The sequence below is a fragment of the Euleptes europaea genome, chromosome 10, assembly GCF_029931775.1.
Source record: "Euleptes europaea isolate rEulEur1 chromosome 10, rEulEur1.hap1, whole genome shotgun sequence".
NCBI lineage: Eukaryota > Metazoa > Chordata > Lepidosauria > Squamata > Sphaerodactylidae > Euleptes > Euleptes europaea.
In genome coordinates, this window is record NC_079321.1 from 33,250,987 (window position 1) to 33,273,352 (window position 22,366).

The 22,366-nt window shown below is 42.3% G+C and overlaps 1 protein-coding gene across 17 annotated transcripts in view; it reads left to right on the forward strand.

Moving 5' to 3' along the window:
- The window catches only part of MYT1L (myelin transcription factor 1 like), a 175,797-nt gene that overhangs the window by 42,455 nt on the left and 110,976 nt on the right, over positions 1 to 22,366 (forward strand). For 12 of the 17 annotated variants that reach the window (XM_056856098.1, XM_056856099.1, XM_056856102.1 and 9 more), the window contains exon 4: positions 18,583 to 18,944. In XM_056856098.1, the coding sequence (XP_056712076.1) occupies positions 18,583 to 18,944 (362 nt within the window). Of the gene's footprint in view, positions 1 to 18,582; positions 18,948 to 22,366 lie in introns of all 17 variants that reach the window. The other 5 variants (XM_056856104.1, XM_056856113.1, XM_056856107.1 and 2 more) reach the window with 1 other exon arrangement.

Consider the following 22,366-nt stretch of genomic DNA (forward strand, 5'->3'; position numbering starts at 1 on the left):
TTATTTCCCAACATGATCCAGGACTTTTGACATTATTTCTTACATGCCCTAACTGAAAATGCCTATGACTGCAGAAACATTAGTGGTCTGATACTGCCTTTAATATGAAAACGCATTGCCTAGAACACAAGATGTCTGGAGGTCCATTTTTACAGCTGTTTCCGAAACAGCAGCTGCTGATTGCGCTGTTCTTTGGCAACCAGTGCTGTATATCTACAGATTTTTAGCATACTGGTGTATGAGGCCTTTTTGGTGTGCACGGAGTTCTTTGGGCACTGCTGGCTTACACATGAGCACTGGTGGTTAGGAGTGTCAGCATGAACAATGGCTGCCATGCTAGGGGCAGTGATAAGAATGAGGGACCAAAAAGGTTTGGGGGAGTCGGGTCATCCATACCCTCTTTGCTTTTTGCTTATAAAGTACAGAGCTGAGCTGAGGCCAGGGATATATGGCTGAAATCTCTTTTTTCCTTCAGTATTTCCACTTCAGATTAATTCAAACGTGTCTTGCGTTCCCTAAGCAGAACTGCAATTGATTTCATTACACAGCATTTAATGGACTATCAAAAGTTAATAGCTGAGCAAAGACTGTAGACAGAATGCAAATAATTTTCCACAGTTAGGCCACATACTCCCCCCCCCACATACACACACACACTTCTGATCTCTAGCTTTTCTTTCTCCTCCACCCTTTATTTTCATTTGGCCTTCTTCACTGGCCTCTTTAACCTTGCAGCTTTTAAAAGAATTTAGCAGTTGAACAGGATGGTGAGAGAGATGCAGCCTTTCCTCGGAGGTCTAGACACAGGAGATTTACTGGGAGAGGAGTTTCAATGAAAACTGCTACTTTCCTCCTACACCCCAGCTGCCACATTTTAAAATCATGCTGTTCAGGGTTTCTACTCCTTGGGAGCCAAGTTCTATTTCACTTGGGAGATTGGTCTCCAGACTCATAGATCTTGCTGTTAGGCTGAGAAAGTAACACTATACAGCTGAATTCTCTCTGTGTGTGTTTGTGTGTGTGTGTGTGTTAAACTGTGTCACTAACTCAGGATTGAACCTCCAATATGATGGGTTGTAATGTAGTAAAATCTAATGGAAAAAATTGGCCTACCTCCACATCTTACATTTTCTTTAAGAGAATCAGGACAAACAGACCAGATTAATTTTTAAATTGAACTACATTCTCATTCCTTTCTACCTTTCTCAATCCAAACTTTGCACTAAGGAATCTAGATAGTTCCAATTATTATTTCATTAAATGCAACAAAGCTTTACACATATATTTGAAAATGTGAAAATATGGACTGAAAGTGATGGAAATGGAAGGAGGGGAGTCGTGTATGTATTTGGTGTTCTAACCAATCTAAGCCCAAAGGCTGAAGATTTTAACTGCATTCAACCAAGCACAATCTAGCTACAATCAAGATCCTCAAACACAATCAAGCAAAATGAGCGCTAGTTTCTTGTATCTTTCATTAAATTATTTATTTACATGTATATGCTGCCTTTGGTGGTTCTGATTGGGCACAAAGGCAGGATATAAATGGAAATAACTAATTTAATGAAAGATATAAGAAACTAATGCTCTTTTTGCTTGATTGTGTTTGAGGATCTTGACTGTTGCTTGATGAACCACCAAGTAATTGAAACAGTATAATAAAAACCAATTAAAACCCAACCAATTAAAACATCATAAACCAATTAAAACCCAACACCAAAATAACATATAAGACAATACGGCAAATTAAAACCTAAGGCAGGAAGGAGGAATCTTTGAGGGAATGCCAGACAAAGCAAATGAAGATTTTTGCCTGCTGGCGGAGGACAGTAATAGAAGTGGGCAGACAAATATCCCTGGGGGCAGAATTCTACCATTTTGGTGCCACTGTGGAGAAGGCCTTCTCTTGGGTCACCCCCCCTTTCTGCATAATTACGCATTCCACATTTCCAAAGAATGCTCAAATTCTTTCCCATGAAATGTACTCTTATGGTTCAAAACAGCTGTGTTGTTATAACCTTACAATTTAACATTCATAGTTTTTGTTAATTTATTACAACATCATTTGTTGTGATGATGTTTTAGCCTCACAACAACCCAGTGATGTAGAAGGCTGAAAGTGTGTGACTGACCCAAGATCTCCCTGCAGGCTTCTATGACAGAGTGGGGATTTGAACCTGTGACTCCCATATCCTACTCTGAAAGTCTAACCGTAATACTATGGTGGTTATACATACATGTAAGGCTTACATTCTGGTAAATATGCTTAACAGTCTAACACTGATCGACATGTAGAAAAGAGATCCTATCATTAAAACTGGAACTGAGCCTTAGTAGCATAGCAACTGGTTGAATCTTCTAGATAAAATATACTTTCTGCACTTTTTGAAACACCATTTGGTGACAATCAGATTAAATCCTGACAGAGGAGAATGTACAGCCCACACAAGAACAGTCCAGTGCAGAAAGCAGGGCTAGTTCATCTTTTCAGTGAACTGTAGCTGTTGTTCCCTAACTAATCTGCTGCTCCGGCTTCTTCATTTGTTTCTCAGGAGTGTTGAGATTAGATCTTAACCTTTCACAGTTGTGAGAACGGCATTTTCTTTGACTTGCTCCTGTTAATGGTAGCAGTACTAACTGGAACGTGTTTAATTGGAGCTGACATACCATCTTCCTTGCAACCTCTTAATCTCCAGCAACAGACCTGAGAAAGTCCTCTGCCTTGGTATGGTGAAAGGGCTGCCAATCAGACTGGCAATCAATCAGTCCACTGGCTAGGTACAAGTCTGTCTTAAGGGAACAACAGTTTAGTGGTGCCTCTGGCTATGGATTCAGTTTCCATCTTCTCCTGATCTTGTGCTGCAGAGCTGAGATGGTGGTGTTGGAGAGATTCTGCGGCCAGTTGGGTTGACTGCCCTGTGCTTCAGAATACTCTGTGTGTGTGGGTATTCAAATATGTCTTGGAAAAATAGAGGTGAATATCAAAAGATTTATGGAATCCTGGATGGGTGGCTGTTTGGGTTGCCAGTGTTCCATCCACAAATGCCATGGGATTTGGGAGGGGGAATGCCTGGGGAGGATGGAGTTTCGAGGTGGGGGTGATGTCACTTCCAGGTGACTCTCTAGGAATTTCCCCAATCTCTGTGGAGGATGCAGCTTCACTTCAGGGTGGAGGGGTGATGGATGTGTCATCACTTCCATGTCATGCTCAAGGAAATCCTCCCAATCTCAATATTCTTTACCATTGAGATTGAGGGAAATTCCTTGAGCATCTCCATAAAGGCATCCCCCCATTTTTTATCCTGCTCCTCAAATTATGGAGGATGGGGAACTGACAGCAGGAGTGGGAGATTGCCACTAGGCAAATGGTAAGCCTAGTGGCTATATGATCAAAAGGGGTTTATGGGCTTCCCTGTATCAGGTACCTCATCTCCTCTGAGTAACCATCCTTCTCCAGCCATAGCACTAACCAACTAGGCAGAGGTAGGGTTGCCGGGTCCCTCTTCGCCACTGGCAGGAGGTTTTGGGGGCAGAGCATGAGGAAGGAGGGGTTTGGGGAGGGGAAGGACTTCAATTGTCAAATTGTCCAATTGTCAAAACGGCCATTCTATCCAGGTGAACTGATCTCTATTGGCTGGAGATCAGTTGTAATAGCAGGAAATCTCCAGCTAGTATCTCGAGGTTGGCAACGCTAGACAGAGGTGAAGTACACGAGTCTGTCTTTTAATGTAATACATAGCCCTAACTGCCAAGCTAGAGCAGGGATGTTTGCAGTCAGTAACAATGCTAGTTCTCTTCGTTGCTTGCCTCTGTGTCCTGCACCATTGCTGGGGGCTGGGTTCTCTTTTTTTCCAGGCCAGGAATGTCATCCTTCCTGGCCCTGGAAGGGCCTTGTTCCCTGAGGTTGGAAAGCCTCCATGCCTTGCCTTATTTCTCTCGTTCCAGGCTTCTACTGGCAACATACTAGCAACAAATTGACCTTTCCTTCCCCATTCCCCAAGCTTGCCAACTCTTGCTTGAGTAATTCCTGGAGAGGGCAGAGTTAGTGAGAATTTGATGCCCTAGAGGTTACCCTCAAAAGCTGCTGTTTCCTCCAGGGGAAGTAATCTCTATAGTATGGAGTTCAGTTGTAAGGAGAACTCCAAACCTTGAGGATTGTAACCTTATACTGCATCAGCTTTTTGACTGCTTCTTCCCTGCCACACCTGTTTCCTTTCTCTTTCCGCCTATTCTCAAGAGAGCAGACACTATTGCATCATATCCATGCTGAGCTCTCTCTCATCCCCAAAATATGCTCTCCCCAAGCAACACCCCCGAATCTTCAGGAATTTCCCAAACTAACGCAGAATTGGCACCTCTACACACTGTGTTCCCTGGTAATCCCTAAGGGCTGTATCAATTCACCTGAATCGCTGCAGCTGAGTTGGTCCTCTTCCTAGGACTGCTTCTTTGATGCCCTTTCCCACCCCACCCCCACACTTGAGGCACAGTATATGGTATAACAGGGTTTCACCTTAAGGTCACATTATAAATTATCTAATCACAGATGTTTCGGTTCATCTTCATGGCTTCTGTGCAGTCCCACAAACTTTCTAGCAGACTAGGCTGTATTCTTCCTCACCTCAGTCTTGAGGCTCATCAATAGTCATTCTAGTGAAGAATAAACTATATTTAAAGAAGAAATGTTTCTGGATTTCTACTTTGCCATTATGGCTTGGAAAATGCCTCCTCAGGATTGTGCCACCTGTAGTTTTAAGATGGGGCTGATAAATGCCCATTTTTGTCTTATCTGCCTGAAGGATCACACCTCACACTGTCACCAATGTACCCTGAAGGTCATGATCTGATAGAGTTGAAGAAGAGTTCTTTTTCAAAAGCTTTGGCTGCTCACGAGCCCGAATGAAGGCACCTTCCCTTTCTATGACAAGGGGTGATCTGACGGAGCCTCAGATGCACTGGCTCTTTTCAAAGGCTTCGTGCCAGCCTGCATAAAGGCACATTCCCCCTACTTGGCTGCCTCAGCTCTGAAGGGAGAAACCTGGAGATGTTGCCTGACAGCCTCTGATTCAGCTAGAACTTCAGCTGCAGCATGCCTGCCTGAAACTCTCTCCAAGACCTGTCAAGGTCAAAGGGGGAAGCTTGGAGGCATGTCCTGGCAGAGGCTCTGCCCCAGAAACACTGGCCAGGTGTTTGGATGCCATGACTGGATGGTTGAGGAAGAGCTGAAGGGTAATGCTCATACGTTTTGACACTGATTCTACTGAAGAGCCTGGCGGGCTGCTGTGAGTTCCTACCTATTATGGTTTCTTTGGGCATGTATTATCCCTTTTTGTGAGAATGAACAGCTGATGAAGCTTATGGCAAAACGTGGTCACATGATCTAGATGACACGTCCCTTGCTGTCTTGACTGGATTTTCCCTAGTCTGTTCCTGCTGTTTTGACTGTGGATTTGTCCCAGTCTTTGCCTTTCTTGTTCTGAAAAAAGAAAAAAAGATGTTATGTATTACATGATTGTTAAAAATTTATACCTTGGTGTACTGTATGATATATTGCTAGAAAATGTACCATTTGAACGACTGAGATTTTTTGTTGTTCTATGTGCATTTTGTGTGTTTATGATTTGTTTCTAATTTGTATATGTATTATTTATCACTATTTCACATTTTCACTTTATATTATATTTATACTGCATTGTTGTCTTGTGTGCTGTTTTTGGTTTCTCCCATTAACTATACAGCACAGAGCCAATCTTTTTTCCAGCTACTACCTGGAGGTTGGCAACCCTAAGTAGTGGGCCAGGATCTGGGAAATCACACTCTTTCAACCTGACCTGCCTCACAGTGCTCTGGCGAGGATAGTATGGAAAAATGGAAAGTGCCGCTTTGAGCCTTATTGGGGAGTGAGATGGGATACAGGTAAACTCCATACCCATCTTTTAAGGGATATCTTATGTTTGTACTCAAAGCAGGTGCCCCATGGGGCAAAATCTTTGGCACACAAATTCTAATGATTGGCTGATGTTAAAGCTTCTAATATATTCCTTTAGCAAATATATGCTTGATTCCATTGGTCATCTCTAGTGCTGTGGATGGGCCGCAGGTTAATTAGCAATTCAATTCTAATTCAGCCACCATGGAGTGCTGTAATTTGTAAGCCTGGGTGGGAAGTGGAATTTTTCTGCCACACTTTTCCTTTAAGGTGTGAATCAACAGGTCAGTATGGCCCTTTTATTGTTCCCTTAGAAGGGAGCTTTACACGTGTCTCACAGCATATGTTGGTTGAGCATGTGACCAATCTGTCCCTTTAATCTCAGTCAGTCTTTTTACACTGCCCTAGTCCATGCTAGGGATTAGTGTAGAAAAGACACACACAAAAAAGGATCTGTTATGGTGGCTCCACAGAGGGCTATGAGTTCTTTAGTCCAGTTGGAAAACACTCTATAGTGCCATAACAGGCTTGCTGTCAGATCCTTAAGAGTCACCTCTTCTTCCCTGCCTTCAAATAGCAGGGTGTCTCAGGATGGTGCACATTTTTCCCCCCCCTGTGCAGGATACCATATGCCTTGGCATCTCCTACTGAAAAGGTTTCTGGTAACTGGACTTGTTTTGGATTCTTTAAACCCATTCATCATTCCTCTATGGTGATATGCTCTACAAGAGAAAGTAAATTCTGTGGTCTGCTGTATTGTCCATCATGCACAGGTTTCCTTTGCACACCTATGCCATTTTGTGGGCTTGGACCCAAGAGCTTCCCCACCTCTACTCTGAGAGGAGATTTTCTGTCTTCCCATGAACTATATTACCCCTGGGAGAGAAAAGGGTGCTATTTTGATAAGGAGGGCACCTGAAAAGGGCCTACCTTCTAGTCCAGGTCATCTCTGTGTATAAAGTGCCATCAAGTCGCAGCCACATTATGACAACCCACTACGGTTTTCAGGACAAAGGACTGGCAGAGATTGTTGGCCGTTGCCTTAGTGGTCTCCCATCAAGTGCTGACGGGCATTGACTCTGCTTTGCTTCTGAGATCTGACAAGATCAGATTATCTTGGGCCATTCAGGTCAGGGCCCAGGTCATCTCTGCCATTGAGGATGGAAGCTGCCAGTGGCAGAAATCCAACATTCCCTTTCATTTGGGATGATGCCTTCGCTGTTTTACAAAATGCATGGCAATTAGAGTGGTCCATGTGAGGCTGCTATATTGTTTTCCGTGCACTGTTGGTGGCTGGTTGTTGATCCTTTCTAGAGCAACCCTTTTTATCCTACTGACTGAGTTCTCTTTGCCTGTCTCAGTCTTTCGTCAGTCCTTATTTTCTACACGCCACAGCAGAATTTGTTTTTGGTGTATATTTCACCCTTCGGGAATGCCCAGCTTTGTTTTCTCTTGCTGTCCAAGACAGAGCTAATGTGCATCATTCTGGTGACCTACACTGCTTTTCTCTCAGGGCACTCGTTTGGATTCTGACCTCTGGAAAATTAGTGCCATTTCAGATGTCTCCTTCCCTATGGTGGGGGGAGGGGGCCCTGCTGTAGGCATCTTATCTCACAGGGGCTCCTGGTCTTCTGCAAATTAGTTGGTCATACTGCTAATTACACCAGAGCACTAGATGTACCTTACTTTTGTCTGTTATTTCAGTGCAAACATTCCACAGTCATGGAGGACATTATAATTGTGTTTTCTTCAACTAATAGAGGGCAACACTCAGATACCCAGACTTAAGGCCCTGGCTAGTTGGCCTTGCCCCACTATGGGACATTCCATGTCCTGTCCTTTTTTGTTCCTTTCCTGACAGGGATCCCCAGCATGGTGGATTGCCCTTCTAATCCCTCGGCAGGGTAATCTGTTTTTATGTTTTTCCCTGGCCTTTTCACTGCACAGATTGCTCTGCAAGTTGCAAAGGTTCAATTGTGGTGTGGGCTGTTCATCCTTTTCTTTTGGACACATCAGGCCTGCTTCAGTGCTTTCATTATTATGGTGCAGTTTTGCTTAGTCTCACTCCCATTGTTGATTTCATTGGTTTCAAACAGCTCCTTTCCTGCATTGTAGCAGTAGCCTCAGGTTTTTCTGACTAGCAAGCTCCACTCCTTCACTACCAAATCTTGAACCTGTAAGTGGGAAATAGGTTTTTTTTTGCACTTCCCAAGTGCTTCAGTTATGATAGGACTTTTTAGTATGCAGCACTTCCAACTGTGGAAGGAGGATATTGTGGGTTCTAAACTATAACCCCTTTATTCATGAAGTTTCATAAGGTTAGGGTGTTTGATGCCCTGCCCAGGATTCCCTACCAGAGATTGTCTCTCACTCCTGATGTCTCACTATGTTATCTTTACATTTGTTTCTGATGCCAAACGTCTGTGCATGTCTTAAATGTGACGTTTCTTGGGTTTTGGTCTGATAGGGACCCAACACTACTTTATATTGGACTCTCGGGCTCCAAGAAGGACTGGTCAGTAACCTCACACAGCTTGTACTTGTTGGTTGGTAGAAGCTGTCTTGAGTACATGGTTGTTCAGTGCCACTTTGCATACCATGGGTTTTTCCAACAGAGTGCTATTTTTTCTTCATCACTTTCCTGCATATGTTTCAGTTGGGATGCTTGTAGAAAGCTCCTGGTTCCTTTATAAGACAGTTCTGGGCGAATGTCAATATGGGATGCTGAACAACTGTTGAGAAGATGGTCATCTATGGTCTCTTCCATTGAGAGCTTCACACCCGTCTCCTTAACTCAACGAGTTTGCTAATCTCACAATGTGGGACCGCACAGAAACCACAAAGATGAAGACAGAATTGCACTTACCTGTAACGGTTGTTCATGGAGTGGTCTTCTGTGCAGGCACACATCCATCTCTCTTGCCCTGCTGTGAACTCTCTGGAACCTTAGTGTCTTGGGGTCTCTGGCGGCGGCATGGAGGTTTTTAGTTCTCCCACCCCCACTTCAGAATTTAGTGCACTAAATTTGACCTATAAAACTTTAAATGTATTGGTATCAATTGGTATGATGGACTTTCCGGCTCTTTGAGGTCAAATTCTGAGGACCTGTTATGGGTTTTCCTGCCTTCTGAGGTTCAGCAGAAAAATGACTTTTTCTATAGTAATATTCTGACTACAGAACATCCTTCTCCATAGGAGCATAGTTAGACTTGCGCAAATGGATGTATAACTACCCTCAAGTGATGATTTGAGCCACTTGAGAATTTGGAATGAAAACAGGTTTTTAAAATTGTGGTATGACTGCTTCAATTTAAAGAATTGAGGCACATTTTAGATTAAGAAACTTTCTAGTTGGGAAAAAAAACCCAGTTCCTGATAGCAGCTCCAAAAGCAGTTGTGTTCTAGATGATTTTTTTAAAACAGCACTATCACCCGTATTATGTATAAGTAATCCTGAAAAACAAATCCATCTAACTATTATGTTTCCAAGCATGCTGGGTGCTTAAGGAAGCTTATTATAAATTGGCTTGAAAAACAATGGTTCTCATACATTTCTCATGCTACTAATTCATAGACACTAAAATACACACAGAACCTTGGGCTTGACATCAGCATTATAGAAATTCTATTGGTTACCATAAAAAAAGTCTTAAGGCATTATTGGGGACAAGTAGTGGGAAACCTCCTCGGAATTTCCTCTGGTCCCTGATGGCTCGTCACAGGCTGGCAAGGGTAAAATACTCTCTCTAACATGTGATGTCACTTCTGGAGCCAAACTGGAAGTCATATCATTCCATTTAGAGCAAAACTCCAGATTCCTCCCCAAAATCCCAGCACATCCCCCCAACGTGAGGACATCACCTCTGGTTTGGTGCCAGAAATGATGTTGTGTGCCAGCACAATTTCTGGAGCACCTGTCCCTGCCTCCCAGTTCCTCCTGGCATTTTCTAGCTCTGGCTGGCAATACTGCATGGCACCTTAAATAAATAAAAAAAAATATGGACACATAAGGCTACAGCCCATTCTATCAGAGGAGAAGAAGAAGAAGAAGAAGAAGAGAAGAGTTGGTTTTTATACCCTGGTTTTCTCTACCTTTAAGGAGTCTAAAATTGGTTTACAATCACCTTCCCTTCCTCTCCCCGAAACAGATACTTTGTGAGGTAGGTGGGGCTGAGATAGTTCTGAGATAACTGTGACTAGCCCAAGGTCCTCTAGCAGGCTTCATGCGTAGGAGTAGGGAAACCAACACGGTTCACCAGATTGGAGTCCATCTCTCATGTTGAAGAGTAGGGGATCAAACCCAGTTCTCCAGATTAGAGTCCGCCGCTCATGTGGAACAGTGGGGAAACAAACCCGGTTCTCCAGATTAGAGTCCACCACTCTTATCCACTTCACCAGGCTGGCTCTCTAGAGCTGTACCTCATGAGAGTGTATGTTTCAATAAATGTTAGTCTAAGATATAACAAGATTCCCTTTGTTTTTTACTGTAAAGAGTAAAGGTAAAGGTCCCCTGTGCAAGCACCGGGTCATTCCTGACCCATAGGGTGACGTCACATCCCGACGTTTTCTAGGCAGACTTTGTTTACGGGGTGGTTTGCCAGTGCCTTCCCCAGTCATCTTCCCTTTACCCCCAGCAAGCTGGGTACTCATTTTACCGACCTTGAAAGGATGGAAGGCTGAGTCAACCTTGAGCCGGCTACCTGAAACCTACTTCTTCTTTTTTTTAATAAATTTTTAATTGGTTTTTATAATAGAAATTTTCCTTAATAACTAAGAACATATAAACATTTCAGAAAAAGAGAAAAGATAACCTACTTCTGTCGGGATCGAACTCAGATTGTCAGCAGAGCTTGAACTGCAGTACTGCAGCTTACCACTCTGTGCCACGGGGCTCCTGTACCAAACCAAATATTGGCTCAATCATCGATTTTACATCCATTTCTTTCAAGCCACACCTGGACATTTAAAGCTCTTTTCTTTAGACAAAAGTGAGGTATAGTGTCAGTTTCAGTTGCTCCCTCCTGCTGAGCAAGGAATATTCCTCTAACTCTTAATTGGATTCAACCTATAATTTAAAAAACAAAAAACAAATATAATACATTTCCGTTGTAAACAGTGGAGCAAAACAACATATAGCCATGAAAGAAAGCTGAAAGAGGAGGGAGAATTTAACATATTTTATTTTATATTGCTATGTTGCTTTAATTGCACGCAACCTTGAGCAGGACTATGAAGAGGCAACATAAAAATGCCCTAAATAAATAAATATACTTCTTATGTTAATCAGTATTTATGTTACAAAATCTATTGATCAAGGAAGCAGTCAGAAAAAAAGGAAATACACTTGGAACCTACAAGTTTTCTTGTACAAGCAGAGCATTTTTAAAGGACCAGGCTTTAACAGAATATTACACACTTGAATGATTCCTAACCAGCCATGTAAGATGCAGAACAAGGTTCTATAGTTTGAGCGAGCTGAGTGTGAGAATCTTATATCCCTGATTTAGCTGCAGGTTGGGATTCTTTTCCCCATTGGTTTTTATTGCTTTTTAAAAGATAATTCGAGCTGTTCTCTGATAGTATTCATACCTTTACATACCACTTCCTTTGTATCATTTTTCCATTGTTATTTTTCCATGTGGGCAAAGCAGTAGCTAGCTGTATTGTAGCAGTCCTCCTGAAAATGAATGCATTTGTGTGTCCAGAGCATATATAGGGTCTGAACATTGAATGACATTAATTTGGAGAATGTGTGTGTGTGGGGGAGAATTGTAGCCAAACCCAAAAGTGGTATAACTTCAGGGAATGTTTTGTTTGTTGGGGTACTACATCACTTTTTCTATCGTATGACAGAATACTAATTATCCTTGATCCTTTGGTTTAAGTGCCCTAAATTTTAATGACAATTTTCAGCTTTACAAATCTTGTCGGGGTTGCTGGCTGGCATGTTTTCCTGTGTAATACTATGAACATAAAGTGCTCAATATTTAAATTACCTTTACATTACCTGAAAATTACTGATTTCTCATCATAACCATGCAAGGAAATAACTATCATTTTTACTGACCAGCCCCATATTTATGTATTGGTAAAATATTTTGCCCTCCTAGCTTCTGAAATCTGCCCATGGGGTGACGTCACATCCCGACGTTTTCTAGGCAGATTTTGTTTACGGGGTGGTTTGCCAGTGCCTTCCCCAGTTATCTTCCCTTTACCCCCAGCAAGCTGGGTACTCATTTTACCGTCCTCGGAAGGATGGAAGGCTGAGTCAACCTTGAGCCGGCTACCTGAAACCAACTTCCGCTGGGATCGAACTCAGGTCGTGAGCAGAGCTTGGACTGCAGTACTGCAGCTTACCACTCTGTGCCACGGGGCTCTTATATTTAATAGTACTTTGTAAAATAAAGCTTATGGCCGTGTTGGCGAACCTATGGCACGCGTGCCAAGTCTGGCACGTCGAGCCCTTTCTGTGGGCACACAACTCACCGCCGCCCAGCTGGGCGGCTGGGGCTTTGAAGGGCTCCGGGCTTCCTGCAGGCAGTGCGGAGCCCTTCAAAGCTGCCCCGCCCCTGGACTCCCTGCCGCCCAGTTGGATTTCTTTATGAAATCCTTGGGACATATTTAAAAGCAGCAATTGTAAGATAACCTTTTTAATTAAATGCTGGAGGGGTTTTTTCCCTTTATAAATCTATATATGTAGGAGGACAACTAAGTAGATGCCAGTAATTCTTTCTAGCTGATCAGAGGTAGAGCAGTTGATACTGCTGAGAAAGCACGTACCCATGTTTCACTGGTAGAGCTGTTAGCATTGACATACCCAGCTTGTGGGCTTTATTTGTAGCAGAATGTAGTTACTCTTCTTTTACAGCCTATTCCCCCCCCCCCAACTTGTTATGTATGGTGTCTGGCTTAGAGGCACTGGCCAACACTCAAAACCAGGGGCAGACCCACTGTGGCAGAGGCAGACTTCCTTCAAGTAAGGTTTTCTTCTCATGCTTTTTCCTTCCTCACACCTCATGCGATGGGGGAAGAACAGAGATATGACATAAAAGTGCTTACTTCTTATTTGGTTGGTAGGCTTGGGCACTGCCTTGTCCGGGGCAGACATTTGTGGCCGCACCCTTACACCAGTGGAAGCCACAGCAGCCTATGTGTCATGCCTCTTGGCTAGACTCATGGCGATGTGTGCAGGGTGCATGGTGACAATTGCAATGCTGTATGAAGGTGTTTCAGCAGCTAGTGACAATGCCTGCTTCTCACCCTCTCAAACATCAGCTGTATGTTAGGCAAGGAGATGGGGCTAGCCCCTTTTGCAAACCTTTGCAAGGAAAGGGCCTATCCCAACCTCCTTGCCTGGATTGAAGACCAGATCCTTAAGGGGGGGCAGAGCTCACTTATTGGCCATGGTAATTCAAGGGGGGGAGCAGGTGCACCATCACAGAAAACAGAACCCTCAAGAAACAGAAAATGAGAGTATAAAACAGGAGCCACTGCTGCAGTCACTCAGACACAGAAGAAAGTGTGAAGAAGAAAAGTGAAGTCCTCTGAGGCGGTCATTCGGCTAGTCCCCTCCCTCAAATGACATGTAGAAGGCAAGATGAGGAACCCTCTGTCTCCAAGGGGAGACCCTAGACTAGATGTGAGTAATCGTTCCTATTCCTGGATCACATGTCTCTAGGGACTAGGGTTGCCAGGCCTGCTGACTAGCAGGAGAATGTGTGTGTGTGTGGGGGGGAGAATTGTAGCCAAACCCAATTGTGTGTGTGTGGGGGGGAAGAATTGTAGCCAAACCCAAAAGTGGTATAACTTCAGGGAATGTTTTGTTGGTTGGGGTACTACATTATATAGTGTATACGGGATTTAGTTTGTTGGGAAGCCTTTGGAAAATCAGTTTGCTCTTTGACAAAATATCATATAGATTCCTTTGATCAGCTGATGTTACCTTTGGTAGGAAAGTTCTCCAAAGGGTGATTGCAGATCAGATGAAAAGTTCTTCCTGCCCTGGCAGATGCACCGTTTTTATATATCGCAGCAGTATCAGGCTGTCCTATCCTGAACTACCAGAGAAAGGAGGTTACTTTTCATTCTTTGTGTTCCAGGGCAGAGTAGCCTTCCTGCCTATCCTGTTATGGGCTGAGTGTGTTCTCTAATAGAATGTGTGGGTGTAAAGTGGCTTCAAGACACAACCAACTTATGGTGACCCCGACAAGGGGCTTTCAGGACATGTGAGAAGCAGGGGTGGTTTGCCATTGCCTTCCTCTGCAGAGTCTTCCTCAGTGGTCTCCCTTCCAAATATCTGATGAGATTGGGCTACACAATGCTGCCTCCCCTCCCCTCTGATAGAATACAGGCTCAAGAATTTGGGATGGCTTCTTCGAGATAACCTGCATGTAGGGCTGTCCAAAAAAAAATTCGGTACAGTTCGGATTCGGCCGAATTTGGCCCTTGTGGGTTCGGTACGTGCCGAAGTCCGAACTCCCCCACTTCGGATCCGTTCAATTCGGCGGGAATTCAAAGTTCGGAAACAAATTCGGCCGAATAAAGCCATTAAAAACACAACCGCGCCTTTCCGTGGCTCTGGGGGGGGCATTTTTGGGCTTAGAGGTCCCAAACTTTTGGCAGAGCTTCAAAGGACGTTTATTGAAAGACTCCCCAAGTTTTGTAAAGATTGGGTCAGGGGGGGCTAAGATAGGGGCCCTGAAAGGGGTCCCCCCCACCCTTAATGTGCATCTCTCAGCAGAGCTTGCCGCCCACGCACAAAGCTCCCAGCCCCGACAACAGCGGAGAAATTAGCAAAACAACTGCAAACACAACCTTGTTAAACAACACCTTTGCAACACACAACTGAAACCTCCCCCCTCAAACCAGGGAGCGAGAGACTCGAGGGGGAACACACACCCCAGGCAGAACCGACGAAAGCCCCCTTTGGCTTCCCCCCCACCCACAGAAACTGCTCCCTCCCCACACACACACAGACTCTGCTTTCCCCCACACACACACACATACACAGGAGAAAAATTATAGATTAAAGCCCCCAAAGGGGTCTTACTGTGGCTGTCTTCTGTTCCATCAAGAGGGGCTGTAATCCAAGATGATTCCAATTAGGCACGGAACGTTTTGCTCTGGAGAGGAGATGCACACAGGATCGGCTGCTCCATTCATCCCAATAGGGAAAAGGGGAAAGGGGAAAGGGGAAAGCCCATATCTCGGGACCCCCTGACCCAATGTTCACAAAACTTGGGGGGTATCTTAAGAACACTGGTCTGAAACTCCGCTCAAAGTTTGGGATCTGCACCCCCAAAAATGCGCCCCCTGCAGCCATGGAAAGAGAAAAGGGGGGAGGCGATATTTCTGCCCCCACTGAACCCATCTTTACAAAACTTGGGTAGTATCTTAAGAATAATTCACTGAAGCTATGCTAAAAGTTTGGGGGCTATATCCCCAAAAAAGCGCCCCCTGCAGCCACATAAATGGAAAAGGGGGGGAGGGAAAAGGGGGAGAGCCCATATCTCGAGACCCCCTGACCCAATGTTTACAAAACTTGGGGGTATCTTAAGAACACTGGTCTGAAACTCCGCTCAAAGTTTGGGATCTGTACCCCCAAAAATGCACCCCCTGCAGCCATAGAAAGAAAAAGGGGGGAGCCCATATCTCGGGACCCCCTGACCCAATGTTTACAAAACTTGGGGGGTACCTTAAGAAGCTTCATCTGAAGTTCCAGTGAAAGTTTTGTGTCTGTACCACAAAAAATGCGCCCCCTGCAGCCACAGAAAAGAGCGAATGTGCACAAGCACCCCACACACACACACGAGGATTTCGCTCTCTCTCTCTCTCTCCCTGGCCGGGCCACACATCAGCTGATTCCTCCAGTACTCAATCCTGACTGATTGGCCAGAAGAAGACCCAGCTTGGCCACCGATTGGCCGGGGGAGGAGAATGCTTCTTACTGACGGTTATGCTGCTTACTGACGGCCGAATTTATTCGCGAACTCCCGAACTCGCTGAATTCGGCCCCCCGGTTGCCCGCCAGTTTTGAGTTCGGATCCATCCAAACAGAAAAGCACCGAATCAGGGGAAATTCGGTTGATTTTCAGTTCGGGCCGAACCGAATTGACAGCCCTACCTGCATGTTTCAGAGCAGGTTGAAGCCATTTGAGTCTGGGATATCCCTCTTGTTTCTTCGTTTTCCTAATTGGGCAAGTTGAGGCTTGTTTATATGTTTTTAAGTTTCAAGGTTTCTAGCATTAGGGGTTTTTCGGGTTATGATTTGGAGATCATAGGGGAAACCCATCCCATTGAGGTAATCAGAGCCCAAAGACTATACCTGTGCCCCTTAGAGGGGCACTTCCCCAGCAGTTCCAGACTGCCCCACCCAAAAACCACCAAAAATGGAAATCCACAGTAAGTGACAAAATTTTCCTATACTAGATATTTTGAGGCCAGGCTATTTGAAGCTATACCCTGACTGGGTTAGCCCAGTCTAGTCTGATCTCATCAGAAGCTAAGCAGGGTCGACCCTGGCATGTTTTTTGGATGGGAGACCTCCAAGGAATACTAGGGTCATGACGCAGAGGCAGGCAATGGCAAACCACCTCTGAATGTCTCTTGCCTTGAAAACCCTATGGGGTCGCCATAAGTCATGTGACTTGTCGGCAAAAAAAAGTGAGCCTGTGACTGCTTAAGGATAGACATAACTGAGGTTCCTTTTTATAGAAGAATATATGGGGAAAGCAGATGAGGAGAAAATCTCTACGAACAGTACTCCAATGATCCCACATCAATATGCACATTATCAATATGAACTGTTCCAAGATATTGCCACACATTTCCGCTGGCTAGATTTAACGTGCTACCATCTGCACTGTTGACTGGAAGATATAACACATACCATCCAATGGTAGATTTTGTCCTTGCTCTGCTAACCTGATTGAAACACTGGTTCACATGTTTTTCTATTGTAGATTCTACATTCAGGCACATTTTCATTTATTGGAACCTGTTTTGTTTGATAAAAGACTGTTCTTTGAGCAGAAGACTCTGAAAATCGTATTGGCGGTGGTTGACCAAAGAACTACTGTATCTGTAGCTATATGTTTCTGTTCTCCGCAATTAAAATATGGGCTGAGATAACATCCTGTGTATAATCTGCTCAGATTCTAACCCTTAAACTGTAAAATATACTAGGAAGAATGATGTATGCCAAGATTTAATATAGGTAATTAACTCTGTAATAGTATTTTTTTTCTGCTTCTGAATGGCCTATGGAATGCATCATTTTGCCCAAGAAACACCACAGTAAGATTCAGATCTTCAATTTAAACTGTCAGAGAGACAACAAGCCCTAACTATTTCCGTTGCTGTTTTTCTTTGAAATCTTGTAAATATCCAGACAACATAGAACTTTTTTCCTGTACAGAAATAGTAGTAAAAATATGGATGCTGTAACTTGAGTGTACATAGGTTAGGTCTCAGGAAGCCAATGTATATCCAGACAATAAAATACTTTGGTCCTTTTTAATGTTATTTTGCCACTTCTTAAACAAGTCTTGAGGGTCTTCTGCTTCTTCCATACCCCCAGCGTATGTATAGCCAGTGAATTATTTCTGCTTTTACAATATAACATTCAAGCCAGCAAAATATGGTTTGTGTTTTCCCTGCACCCCAGGTTTCTAAATCAGATTTAAAATGCTGTTTGGATTCCTGGTTTGCCAACAAAACACAAACTATAGTTTGCTGGTTTGCAATAGATTATGGCTTGTCAGGAAAGCAGAAATAATAAATGAATTGGCAACTACATCTGAACTGTTCCTTTTCCCTAGAGGTTTCTTGAGTTGAATCCTGAAGAAAAAAAATCTGCTGATGGAAGGGAGATCCACCAGCAGAACAGAATTTCCTTGCCTCTCCCCTCCTGCTCAAGCACAAAATACCCCCCCAAGACTGCCAAAATTCATATATACTTCAGTGTCTTGCTTTGGTCAGGTGTCATGGCTGACAATACTACTAACTTTACGCAAGAGGAAATGCATCTGACTACATTTTTTTTCAGCTGCATGGATCACTTGCTCATTTATTTGCTTTTAGCCACTGATTCTGTGTGTCATTCATTATCACCCACTTCATCACGTGCTACAATTATATATTCTTCATTACCAATTTTGAGGGCATACCTGCTAAAACATCAGTTCATGATCTCAGGATCGTGTAGAAGCACGGTGGGTGCCCTCTGTGAGAATTTCATCCTTAATTCCAATTGAAAGGGTACTAAATTAGAAGATTACATATTTCAATAATTTATTTTGAATATAGCATTTCCAGGTATAAATTACAACAAATGCTTTCATGCCTTTCTCTAGTTGTCCTGTTTAAAGACAAGGGTTTTGTTTGAAGAACGGTTGTTGTTGTTTTTTACGGAAGCATATTGGTTTGTATCCCACCAAACATCTTGGTTAATGGAAGGATTTCTGATGGAGTAGTATGAGGGGAGTCAGAGGTCTGCCATAGGAAGGAGGAATTGTTGAAAAATGTCTCCATTGTGTGTGTGCAAATGATTGACATGATCCAGCCCATTATATCAACATAATTATATATCTTTTCTGGTTAGCTGTTCATATGTGATCTTACACACAATAAATTTTATTTATTTTTCCCAACAGTGTTTACGGCTGTCCTTTGGCAAAAAAAAGAAAAGCGCAAGAGAAACAACCCCAAGAACCTGCTCCTAAAAGAAAACCTTATGTGGTTAAAGCCGATAACTCTTCCGTAGATGAATGTTACGAAACAGATGGGACTGAGGAAATGGATGAAAAGGAAGAGGAGGAGGAGGAAGAGGAGGACTATTCTGATGATAATGAGGAACAAGGTGATGAGGAAGAAGAGGAGGAGGAAGTAGAAGATAGGGAAGAGGAGGAGGTCGAAGAGGAGGAGGAGGAAGAGGAAGAGGAAGATGAAGATGATGAAAATGATGAAGTGGAAGAGGAGGAGGAGGAAGAGGAGGAGGAGGAGGAAGAAGAAGAAAGTGGTAAATGAACAGAATATTAGTAAAAAGTAAACACTGTGTCCATTTTGAGTTAATCTTCCAATGTGGTATGATGGGATTTAGCTGCACTGCCTTCATTAAGGCTAACAGAAGTCATTGCACTAAATCTCTGCTCCATGCTGACAACCTCTCTTACAGTGTTTTCTTATCAATTATTTGGAGAAGAAATGTCTTCCAAACAGCCCTTGAAACAGCGAATAGTCCCGTTTTTAAGATGTGTAGGCTATAGAGAGCTGCATGCCAACAATGCCTGCAGAAATGTATTACTGTATTGATGCTTGCAGTTATCGAGGCTCAGCGGAATACATGTAGAAGCAAATGGTTATGTGTGCACACGTCTGTACCAGCCATTTACATGTGTGTTTGCTGTACTTGTCTGCATCACAGTTGTTGCTGCTCATTTGAATGTGGCCACATATTTGCAGGTGCTCTTGGCAATGCCAAATTTGAACTTCTTCCCTTTTGAAAACCTAAACTTAATCTTCTTTCAGGGAACAAATGGTATATACTTTGGTTCTTTGAGACTTGGATGCTGTGTACTTTAGCTGACTTTATTAAAACTATGGAGACTGGCGGATTAACATTGACACCCCTTTCAAAGTTTTCTTTCTGAGTGTACACACTATATCAAATTAAGTAGTGCTTATCTTCCAGCTAATATATTGCCATTGATATTAAGTTACTGTCTTTTTTATTTTTAAAGTACTTCAAACTGTTAAAACAACCAGTCAACATTAGTTTCTGGGTTTTTTTCAGGCAGCCCAATCCTATGCAGGTTTACTTGGAAGTCCCATCTAACATAATGGGACTTCATCCCAAGTAAGTGTGTATAAGATTCCCCCCTGAGAATCCCTGTAGTAACCAAATCATAATGTCATGCCATAAAAATGATAATTCCAGAAAAAATTAATGAGCCATCTAAAACGGATTTTGTTCCCATTTCCAGGGAACATGTTTTTGGTTGGGTAGATTCACCTTTCTAATCAATAAAAATATAAGAAAAAGTTTCAGCAGTCCTCAGTTGGATTCCTCTTAGGAGCCAGGTATGAAAGTTGTCTGACTTTTGTTTCAGAATTTTCTTAGGTAAGATCTAGAAGAAGAACTTCTCTATTAATTTAGACAATTATGTGCCTTGTTACAGATGTAATTTTTTTATCCACCACTTTTACACCACATTCACAAAGAAAGAAGGTAGTCAAGATTGAAAATTTTCCAGCAGAGCTATAGAGGGGAAAGATTTTTTTGTATCCTTTTGGTTTGGAGTCTATGAACAGAAGGAAGATATATAAAAATTAATCATAGTGAAGAAAGCTAGTTCAGAGCAGTGAATATCTTACAGCCTGAAACACATACTCTTACAATAATTTGGGAGCTCTCAGCAAAGAATTAATCTATATCAAAAATTACATAGCAAACTAAGAGTATAAACACACTGCTATTTATAAGTTTGGTGTACTTGAGTTTGTTTGGGGGTATTTTGCGACTGATATGTTACATAACATAATATTGTTGCTAATTACCTGCTACTCAATGAAGTCACCCGTATCAATAACAAAAAAAAGTCCCTATTATTAATTTTGGGGTATTTCTTCTCTACACAGTAAGTTATTGTTGGGAACCAGAATTTAATAATGATAGGAAAATCTTCTTTGAGTTAACCATAAACTATAATATTTAGGTTCGTTCCTGAATAAAAAGAAGTAAAAAGCAAAAAAAAAAAAAAAATTAAATAAAAAAGTATGATTTTAGAAAAGTATGAAGAGACTTATTTAGTTGAATAAGGAAAGTTTATTTCTGTGTTTTCACACTTTTAGAAATACTAACATAATTGCTTTTAAAGTATAGTACAATCATGAAATGGAACTACAAGTTGTAAGTCATGAGGATAAGATAGCAGAATTCCTTTTCTTTAATTCAAGGAATGTGAAGGCTTAACTTGATCTTGGCTTTATTAAGAGGGGTGTTTTTTAGAAATACAATTAGATATCTGAGATGTTATTTGAAATCACATTTTAAACTAAAGACTAAGGGTTAGTGCAGATATAACACTCCTATTGCCTTAAATTTGGCTAAGAGACTGACTGAAAGCAGTTTGTGAGGCTTGCTCCATAGCCCCATTATCCATCTCCCATTGGCCTTAACCCACAGTAACCATGAACCAAAATTTTCTCCCAATCAGGATTTGAAATGAGAACTCAAAGTTGATTTTGAAACCCTGTTTAAGAGAGAACAGTGTTTACTGTCAATGGGGGTTAAGGCCAATGAGGAAAGCGTGAAGCTAACTAGTTCAGGACAAGGGCTCATCGGAGGAAGCATGGTCTCAGTCTCTAAACCATAGGGGTAATGTCTTCACTGGGGTTAAGATATCTTTTTTGCTGCTGTTATTGCAGGCATCTTTATTTAAGGTATATAAACTGGCTTAACTCCCAATAATTGGGACACAGAGCAGGTAACAAAGATAAAATGATCTATATCGTATAAATAAAAATACAATAAAACAATAATACAAACATCTAAAACAAATATCCAGTAAATTGGCCATCAAAAGCCAAGTACAAATAACACTGGCACAATAAAAATACACTGAGGCTTCTTTTATTTCCTGACTGCAGCTTTTCAGGTTGAGTCTCAGGCTGCTCTGGAAAGCTACCCCAAACATACATTGGAGAAAGCTTTTGCGAAAGCACAGGGGAATTTGTATGGAGAAGAACCTGAGAAGTTCTGGATGATGGCTGTAATTTTCCATTTTTGCCCTTTGAATCTATGTCACTTTCTAGTTGTAAATTCCATCTACTTCCTGTATTATTCTGGGTCTACCTTAGTCCAATACAAAGTTTCGTAGGATTTAGGATCATAGACCCCCAAAGAAAATAAATTTATCATAATACTTCAGAGGCAATTAAGCTGTTATGAAACTTCCACTCCTAGTCTTTGATTAAATATACAAAGCATCCTAAAGCAACACTCTTACAAATCTCAAAATACCAATTAAAGAGAACCAAAGACTTTTGGAGACAGACTTTTAGATTCACATCTCAGTACATTATCATTTGCAACAAGACAAATTCCTAAAATTCCCATTTCAACCATAAAAGAAGTCCTGTTTAGTTTATTGGTAAATACGTTGAGTGTCTCTGACTGAATCTACTTCTTCAGAAAGTTATCTCACCCCGCTGGAAGGTGCTCCACCCTTAACTGTTCCATCCAAGTCATTAAAAGCAGCACTAACCTTTCCCATTTTCTCCACATCTCATTTTAAAAAGGGGCAGGCGAGTTACCTATCCTGAAATAACCTATCCAATAAATCTTATGCATCATGGCAAAATGAGTAATTGTGAGAAAAGGCCACTTCTCTGGTTGCCTTTCTCAAATATGGTTATTGCTTAATAAGTACTAATGTC